This window comes from Natrix helvetica (genome assembly GCF_964273705.1).
Source record: "Natrix helvetica genome assembly, chromosome: 6".
Taxonomy (NCBI): Eukaryota; Metazoa; Chordata; class Lepidosauria; order Squamata; family Natricidae; genus Natrix; species Natrix helvetica.
The window spans coordinates 80,503,246-80,512,813 of record NC_138553.1 but is presented as its reverse complement, the minus strand read 5'-3'; the positions used below and the strand labels follow the sequence as shown (position 1 = coordinate 80,512,813).

General features: G+C 43.8%; 1 protein-coding gene across 1 annotated transcript in view; it reads left to right on the top strand.

Annotated features, from left to right (window-relative positions):
* Positions 1 to 9,568, top strand: part of COG5 (component of oligomeric golgi complex 5) — a 312,215-nt gene that overhangs the window by 11,397 nt on the left and 291,250 nt on the right. Inside the window, exons 4-6 of the mRNA XM_081957959.1 lie at positions 1,169 to 1,223; positions 1,322 to 1,391; positions 6,278 to 6,398. Of these exons, the coding sequence (XP_081814085.1) occupies positions 1,169 to 1,223; positions 1,322 to 1,391; positions 6,278 to 6,398 (246 nt within the window). The remainder of the gene's footprint in view (positions 1 to 1,168; positions 1,224 to 1,321; positions 1,392 to 6,277; positions 6,399 to 9,568) is intronic.

Here is a 9,568-nt window from a genome sequence, read left to right as displayed (position 1 = left end):
AAGATCACTAAAAAAAGTGATTTGTGACCATTTTTCACACTTACGACCGTTGCTGTCATGTGATCAAAATTCAGATGCTTGGCAACCGACTCACATTTACAACGGTCGCAAGGTCCTGCGATCATGTTTTCCCCTTTTTGCGTCCTGAAAAAACAAAGTCAATCGTGTCACTAACTTAACAACTGCCATGATTCACTTAACAACTTGGATGAGGGAGGTCGTAAAATGAGGCAAAACTTGCTGAACAGCATCTTAACTTTAACTTTATTGGATTTTATTGGAGCATAAATTTTGGGCTCAGTTGTGCCCTGCTCACAATCGCAATTGAGCCCAGCATTCGTGTTGCTGAGGGAGACAGGTCTTAATTGAGTTTTGCCCCGTTTTACGGTCTTCCTTGCCACCGTCTTTAAGCAAAGCCCTGCTGTTGTTCAGTGAGTCACACGGTGGGTAAGCGAATGTGGCTTCCCCATTGACTTTTTCCTCAGAAAGGTCGCAAGAGGCAATCCCCGGAAAACGTCCCGACTGTCATAAAGACTGCCAAGCATCTGAAATGTTGATCATGTGACCGCGGGGAATGCGGCAACGGTCGTAAGGGTGAAAAAAAGCCACTTTTTTCAGTGCCGTTGTAACTTTAGGTAAAAGGTAAAGGTTCCCCTCGCACATATGTGCTAGTCGTTCCCGACTTTAGGGGGCGGTACCCATCTCCGTTTCAAACCCGAAGAGCCAGCGCTGTCCAAAGACGTCTCCGTGGTCATGTGGCCGGCATGACTAAACGCTGAAGGCGCTCGGAACGCTGTTACCTTCCCACCAAAGGTGGTTCCTATTTTTCTACTTCCATTTTTACGTGCTTTCGAACTGCTAGATTGGCGGAAGCTGGGACAAGTCGCAGGAGCTCACTCCGTTACGCGGCGCTAGGGATTCGAACAGCCAACCTTTCTGATCGACAAGCTCAGCGTCTTAGCCCCTGAGCCACTGCGTCCCAAAGTTGTAACTTTGAACTGTCCCTAAACGGACCATTGCCAGCCGAGGACCACCTGTATTATAAATCCCGCAACTCCCTAACTTATTTTAAGTTTCTTTTCCTCAACTAGAGGGGGGAACTCCCCCCCCCCCAGCCTTTCCCTCAACGAGGTCGTTATTTTAATCGCTTCTTCTATCTTTGGTGCAGGTGTTCTCGAAATGATGCAGACCCGAATCAGCGCCCTGCAGAGCACCGTTGACAGGTATGCCCGATCTGTATCCCGTTGTTTGAAAGTTTTTAAATTCTTATGCATCGCCCTGGTCTCTAAAACATGGCTCCTTTTTTTTTTTTTTGCATTAGAATCAAAGCCAAAATTATCGACCCCTACAACAAAATCGTATCGCGCACGGCGCAGCTAGCAAGGCTCCAGGTAAGTGATTCTGTCTTCTCTCTCCATTTTCAGAAATATTCCTTTTTTTTTTCCTCCTCCTTTTTTGACCTTCAAAAGAGTACTATCAGACAGCCGCAGAACAACGGCGAGATTTATCAGACGTGAAGGATATTTTTTAGAACGGGGTTTTGCGACTTCCAACATGGGAGTGAATTAATGATGGGCAGAGATAACCAGATTGTTTTTTCTGGAGGGCTCTACAGGGTTGCTATAGTTACTAGTCGAGAAATGGGGGAACACACTCCCAGAATAAATAATTGAAATCATAGCATAAGAATGGTGAACATTTCCCCCCCCCCAAAAATCCTCTCTGAGGGGGAAATAAAACCCAAAATATATTTGTTCATCATTCCTCTCTTCACAAAAATTCCATATATTTATATTAGTTCCTCGTTCCTCTCTTCCCAAAAATTCCATATATCTATATTTGTTCCTCATTCCTCTATTCCCAAGAATTCCATATATCTATATTTGTTCCTCGTTCCTCACTTCCCAAGAATTCCATATATTAGTTCCTCGTTCCTCTCTTCCCAAGAATTCCATATATTAATATTTGTTCCTCGTTCCTCTATTCCCAAGAATTCCATATATCTATATATATTCCTTGTTCCTCACTTCCCGAGAATTCCATATATCTATATTTGTTCCTTTTCCTCACTTCCTAAGAATTCCATATATTAATATTTGTTCCTCGTTCCTCTCTTCCCAAGAATTCCACATATTAATATTTGTTCCTCATTCTTCTCTTCCCAAGAATTCCATATATCTATATATATTCCTTGTTCCTCACCTCCCAAGAATTCTAAATATATAGAATAGAATAGAATAGAATAGAATAGAATAGAATAGAATAGAATAGAATAGAATAGAATAGAATAGAATAGAATAGAATAGAATAGAATAGAATAGAATAGAATAGAATAGAATAGAACAGAACAGAACAGAACAGAATAACAGAGTTGGAAGGGACCTTGGAGGTCTTCTAGTTGTGTTTGTGTGTGTGTGTGTGTAATTTTCTGGAATTCGTGGAAACCAAATTGAAAATAGCATTTAGCATTATGGACATCCACCGAGAATCTTTTTTTTAAACCTGACATAATATTAAAGATTGCTGTGTGCCAATCATTGTTAAGTGTTGATAGTTGTTGTGGTTTTTTTTTTGCCAAAAATATCCCATGTTTCTCAGAATTAATGTCCTCTTTTCTCCAGCTTCGTGCTATTATATTGTGATTCGTGGACATACTGTAATTCTCACTTTTTCAGCACTACCAGTAAACTGTAGGAAGGAGTAGGAAGTAAGCCTTGGAAAAAGAAGCATTCTTTCTTTAAGTACATGGTAGTCCTCGACTTATGACCAAAACAGAGCCCCAGATTTCTGTTGCTATGCGAGATATTTGTTCAGTGAACATTGCTCCATTTTATGACCTCTCGTGCCACCCTTGCTAGGCGAATTGATCGTAACACGGGGGTTAAGTGAATTTGCCTTCCCCGTTGACTTTGCTTGTCGGAAGTTCGCACAAGGGGATCAGTGCAGCCGTCATAAATATGAGTCGGTGGCCGAATGTCAGAACATAGTCTTCCATTGGCTGGTGACCGCTGATTTAGTTTGAAGGGCCAACATCCTCAGACGAACCAGTCACAAGTGGCTAAAAGCAGCTTTTAAAAAAATAATCTGCTTTTAGAATAATACTTTATAGCTGGAACCTTTCAAACTGGCGGCCTTTTCAAACCCGAGAAAGCGAAGGTGTCAGATATCTAAACATATAGGACAGCGATGGCAAACCTTTTTGCCCAGGCGTGCCAAAATAGCACGCACATGTGTGACGGTGTGTGTGTGTGTGTGGCCACACCCATAATGCAATGCACCCTGCGCATGCATGCACGGTCACCCTGCACTCCACCCATCCACCCACACATGCGTGCCACACCCCATGCCCCCATGCCCCATTTTGGGCTTAGCAGGCCTCCCTGAAGCCTCCTGAAACCAAAACATAGCACACCGCACCCCCAGGTTCCCCCCCCCACCTGCACACATGACACACATACAGCCCCCCCACACATGCACGGCAGGGACCCGAAAATTAGCTGGCTGGTGGGAGGCATGCGCGCATGCGCAGTGGAGCTCAGCTGAGTGATGGTTTGTGTCAGTGGTGGGTTTCAAACTCTTTTAGAACCTCTTCTGTAGGTGTGGCCTCCTTTATGGGAGTGGCTTGCTGGCCATGTGACCGGGTGAGAGTGGTTTGCCAGCCATGTGACCGAGTGGGAGTGGCTTGGCAGTTATGTGATTGGGTGGGCGTGGCCACCTTGTAAAATGTGGTGAAACTCACTTAACAACGCTCTTGCTTAGCAACCAAAATGTTGGCTCAGAAACTGGCATTTGAAGCACGCAAGTCTTAAAGCTGTCAAGTTACAAGACCCTTGCACCCCTAACCCTTTAGAAAAAAAAACCCAGGGGTGTTCAAACTTGACAATTTTAAGACTTGTGGACTTCAACTCCCAGAATTCCTCCTCCAGTCATGTTGGCTCAGGAACTCTGGCATTGAAGTGTGCAAGTCTTAAAGCTGTCAAGTTACAAGACCCTTGCACCCCTAACCCTTTAGAAAAAAAAACCAGGGATGTTCAAACTTGACAGTTTTAAGACTTTAAGGTTTAGATAGGACTCTGAGAGGCGGGCAGGGCGATTGGTGAGCCAGCCAATCAGTGAGCGGCTGGCGGGTCAAGCGTGGTGAGGACGGGCGGGGGGAGGGAGCTGGAACCGGTTCTAAACGGCACGGTAGATTTGTGGAACCTCTTCTATAGAAGAGGTTAGAACTGGCAGGAAACCACCCCTGGTTTGTGTGCCATCAGAAAGGGCTCTTCATGCCACCTGTGGCATGCGTGCCACAGGTTCGCCATCATGGATATAGGAACTTCATTCACTTATTTGTAGAATTCACACCCCGAAGCTTCGCATAATCCCCGACCTCCGGTCCTTCCGACGTGCCCTAAAAAGTTGGCTTTTCCAGCAAGCCGGCCTGGCCTGTTAATTTTATCTAATTTTTGAAATGTTATTGTTATATTAATTGGGTTTGTTTTTTGGATTGTTTCTAATTTCCTTTTAACTTTTGTGATATGTGTTTTTTAATGCTGTACGCCGCCCTGAGTCCTTAGGGAGAAGGGCGGCATATAAATCCAATAAACAAACAAACAAACACACCCTGCCTTGCAAAATACTATAAAATGACATTCTTCCATAGCTCAGTTTTCGTACTCTTGAGTTTTTCCATCCTTCGTGCGGTTTGTATGTTTGCGCATCTTAGGCAAGCTCAGTTACTCCAATTACGCATTAAACTAGAAAAGGGTTTGCTTCTAAAGAACGGATTAAAATTGTGACGTTAATTCCCACAAGGAAAATCCCTCTCTTTGCAATTGTGTAACTTATTCAGTGGCGCAAACGATTAAAATCTACCGGTTTGGAACGAAATGGAGTCATTGTGATACCGAGGAACGTAATCCAAATCCTGTGGTTGTATAGACCACACATTTTGTAGCGCCGAACGGGTTTGGAAGCGCAATTGTGCTGTGAATGATTTATACGGGTGCCTCGGTACACATAATTAAAGTTATTAAGGGAGTTCATTTAGCTGAAGCTTTAATTGCAGAGAACTACTTGGTGGAAAGGGTGCCACTTCTGGCTGGCATGTATTTCAAAGTCACGCTAGGCCGGTAATTGATGAACAAGGAAGGGAAGGGGAAGGGTAGAAAGTGAGAAGGAAGGGAAGGACAGGGAGTGAAAGGAAAGGGGAAGGGAAAAGGAAAGGAAGGGAAGGGGGAAAGGAAAGGAAGGGAAGGGAAAAAGGAAAGGAAACAAATGCAAATGGGAAAGGAAAGGAAATGGAAACTCAGCATTAAGGCACCTGCTGGGGAAACACCCCATGTTAGCTCGTCATTTGCATTCTTTTAGAGAGTCATTGAGGCGAACTTGACACAAATAAACCACCGAGTGGCCTTAATGACCCTCTAAAAAGGATGCAAATGACCCGCAGTCTGCAAGGAATATAAATCCTTCCATTCCCCAGCATCCAGCTAGAGCTGAAGAAGCTTCTTGGATGAGAAGTGAAATGTCTTCAAAAGAAAAAAAAACCAAGTTGCCTCTTTAAAAAGCACCTTTGGGACTCCCATGGTGTGTTTGACCAACAGCCGGTGCGCCCGAAACGGTAGTAAAAAAAAATGCTACTGGTTCAGGTGAACCAGTATTCAGCTGTGCGACAATCAGCTGTGCCACGTGATTTATATTCGATAGGAATCGTGCGGCACAGCTGATTGTCGCACAGCTGATCGTCAGGACTTTTTAAAAACTTTTTAAAGCATTTTTTTTTTTTTGCAACTGGTTCGGGTGAACCGTTAGCAAAAAAAAATGCTTTAAAAAGTTTTTTTTAAGGTTCCGATGATCAGCTGTGCTGCACAGCTGATTGTCGCACAGCTGATTGTCAGAACTTTTTGTGAATTTTTTTAACCAGTAGTAAAATAATATTTTTAAAAAGTGAAAAAAAAAAAGTCCCGACGATCAGCTGTGCGACAATCAGCTGTGCTGTGCGATTTATATCCGCTAGAAACAGGAAATCCTGCTTTCTAGCGAATCTAAATCACGTGGCACAGCTGTCTCCCCCCACCCCACCCTCCCGCTGTTCTACTTACCTTTGCAGACTCAGAAAAGGCGGCTTAGTGCCCGCGGTGCGCATGCGCGCGAAGCGAACTGGTAGCAGACTTCAGAGCATTTCACCCCTGTAATAAACATGGGATGTTTCCCCAGCAGGTGCCTTAATGCTGGATAATCATAAATCCTATTGAATAACGCATGCTTAATTCAATGTTTTCCTCCCAAGGCTGCTTGCGACCTGCTGAGGAGGATCATACGGATCTTGTACCTCAGCAAAAGACTTCAAGGTCAGCTTCAGGGCGGAAGCCGGGAGATCACCAAAGCTGCTCAGAGTCTCAACGAACTCGGTGAGTCCGGCGGATCGTTGTTTGTTTTTATTTTTAAGATCGTGTTGTTGGCTTCGGTCGGCTTTGGTCAGGTCACCTTCAGGGTTGACACGTGTGTTTGCTCATTGGGTGGGTCTTCGTCAGAAATAAATCTCGAACGATTCGAGGTGTCAGGCCTGGAAGCCATCTTTTGCATTGGGCCTTTAGGCCTGCCAAATTCAGTGCTGTGGGAAACTGGGAGTGGGGAATATATGGAGTGGGATAGATATAGTCAAAATAACATTCCTGTTGTGGCCTGCCAGAAGAGCAGGCAGCAGATTCGGACAGTGAGGAGGTTGGGGAGGAGCACGGGCCAGTCCTGGAGGCTGGGGAAGGCTCTGATGAGCCGATACACAGCCGTATGCCATTTATCAGCTGCCTTCGGAGTTGGACATCAATGGGGCAGAAGAACAGATGGAGCCTGTTCCCAGTGTGTGCATGCACAGAGTTGCCAGACGAAGGGAACAGCTAAAGAACAGGGGTCGACTTGGGAGTAAGGCCACAGGTGGACGATGAAGGGCCCTTCCCAGAGGAAATAAAAGAGGAGCGAAAGGGGAGTGGAGTTTGCAGGAGACCATTAGTTTGCTTAATTGGTTTGTGACTCTCTGAGACTCCTTGCCAAGTTTTGCAGATATCGGCCTGGCAGCTCTCCAAGCCAGAGAAGGTCTGTGACTGTAAATCCTCCCTCGAGAGACTTTGCTGGATGTGAATGAGAGGAATTCACAGTCAATTAATAAAAGGGTTTTTTGTCGGGACCAGGAGTTTGCTTCATGCTCTTGGGAAACCCAGGTCAGAGCAATCCCTTTCTCAGAGAGTCAAGGACATCTTGCCCTACACCTGGAGAGGTGTGACTGGGAGGCATCTCCAGTTGGGACGGTGCCTGGTTGGATCATGGGATGGAGATGTGGGTGCTGGGCAGGGACTTGAACTTTCTTTTGGGTGAAGAAAACCTGGAAACTTTCAGATTCGTGTTTTCCCAGATGTGCCAATACGGCATCGCTAATAAAACGGAACTTTGAGGGAACTCAAGCCGCGGAGTCTTCTTTCGTTGGGGGTGTTACTTGGAACCCTGACACGAGGCCAAACGAGTCTTCAGAAGTTAGCTGTACTTAACGTTTCGTTGTATGTTTCTCAGAATTGTCGTGGGAGGGCAGAACACAAACTTGTCTGATCGATTTTAGATATCGTGGATACTACTTGCATGCTACACAGGTCTAGTCCTCGACGTACGACCACAATCAAGCCGCACAATGTTTATCGCTAAGCGAGGCATTTGTGAAGTGAGTTTGGCCCCCATTTTACGACCTTTCCTGCCTGAGTTGTTAAGCGAATCACTACGGTTGTTTAAATGAATGATGTGGTTGTTAATTGAATATGGCTTCCTCATGGGTTTTGCTTGTCAGAATGTCGCAAAAGTGGATCCACACGATCTTGGGACACTGCAAACGTCATAAGTATGAGGCGATTTCTGAATTTTGATTGTGTGACCACGGAGATACTATATGGTCGTAAGTGTGAAAATGCTCACCTTTTTCACTGCCCTTTTAGCTTTGAATGGGCGTTAAATGAATGGGTTGTAAGTCAAGAATTGTACATACGATGTTTTTTTTATAAAAGAAAAATCAAAGTCCTTTCAATACTTTTTCAAAAAAGAAAAATCAAAGTTCCTTACAATAATAAGGAACATCCTTTGCACAAAGACTCATTTTTGTCAATTCCTCAGCCTCCAGCGGCCTTCATTTTGCAGATTACTGATGTGGTGTCATCGAAAACTGACAGCTCACACTGATAAGAATTGCAAGTGTGTCTTTTTTTTTTTGCAGGTTTTTGGGGAAGAGAATGTTGGAAGGACCTTGAGAAAGAGAAGTTAATGTGTCTGAGTTGGGTTGTGGTGTTGAATTGTAAACTTTAATACTTGAGTATAATGAGAAAGCTCTACATTTTCAACAGATCAAACTAATTCTCTTAAATCAAATTAGTCCTGGGGTAATTGTTGCTATTGTTGTTAGTTGTGACCCATCACGACCCCTTGGACAATGTTTCTCCAGGTCTTCCTGTCCTCTACCATCCTCCGGAGTCCATTGAAGCTCACGCCGACTGCTTTGGTGACTCCATCCAGCCACCTCCTTCTCTGTCGTCCCCTTCTTCTTCTTTTGCCCTCCATCGTTCCCAGCATGAGGCTCTTCTCCAGGGAGTCCTTCTTCCTTCTCATCAGGTGGCCAAAGTCTTTGAGTTTCCTCTTCAGGATCTGGCCTTCTAAAGAGCAGTCAGGGTTGATCTCCTCTAGGACTGACCGGTTGGATGGCCTTGCAGTCCAAGGGACTCAATGCAGGAGTCTTCTTCTCCAGCACCAGAGTTCAAAGGCCTCCATTCTTTGGCGCTCAGCCTTTATTATGGGGTAATATGTTTTATCAATTTGCAGTAAATAATGAACGAAGTAATATTGAACCTACATTTCTAGTTTGCTCTTGTTCTGGTGTACACACAAAAATTTCTCCAAATCTATTTGGTAGGCTTTGGGGAAAACGTTGCTCCTTGGAATATACAGTTTAGCTTAAATTTTAATTATCCTTTAAAATTCTTTAAAGTGGCTTTACTAATCCTTAATAATAAATAGCTGTGTAGTCACTGCTCTGTTGAAAGGGGACTCTTAATGAGATTGGGGTTTCTAGCTTTAGCTTTGAGATGGTCTCCAAACAAACAGGCGTATTTTGTCTTCATTAAAATAGAAGTTATTCTTGAATGCGAACTTTTTGAAAACGGAAGCAAAGGCGCTCAGTCAATTCATTCATTCGGTAGCTGCTAGAACATGTTGTGAGATTTTTCCTTAGATCTCATAATCTGCTACATTTTATTGAATAGAATAAAAGAGCATAGAATAAAATAAGAAGAAATAATAAGAGTAGAGTAGAGCAGAATAGAATAGAAGTAGGAATAGAGTACAGTAGAATAGAAGTAGGAATAGAGTAGAATAGAAGTAGGAGTAGAGTAGAGCAGAATAGAATAGAAGTAGGAATAGAGTAGAGTAAAATAGAATAGAAGTAGGAACAGAGTAGAATAGAAGTAGGAATAGAATAGAGTAGAATAAAATAGAAGTAGGAATAGAGTAGAGTAGAATAGAATAGAAGTAGGAATAGAGTAGAGTAAAATAG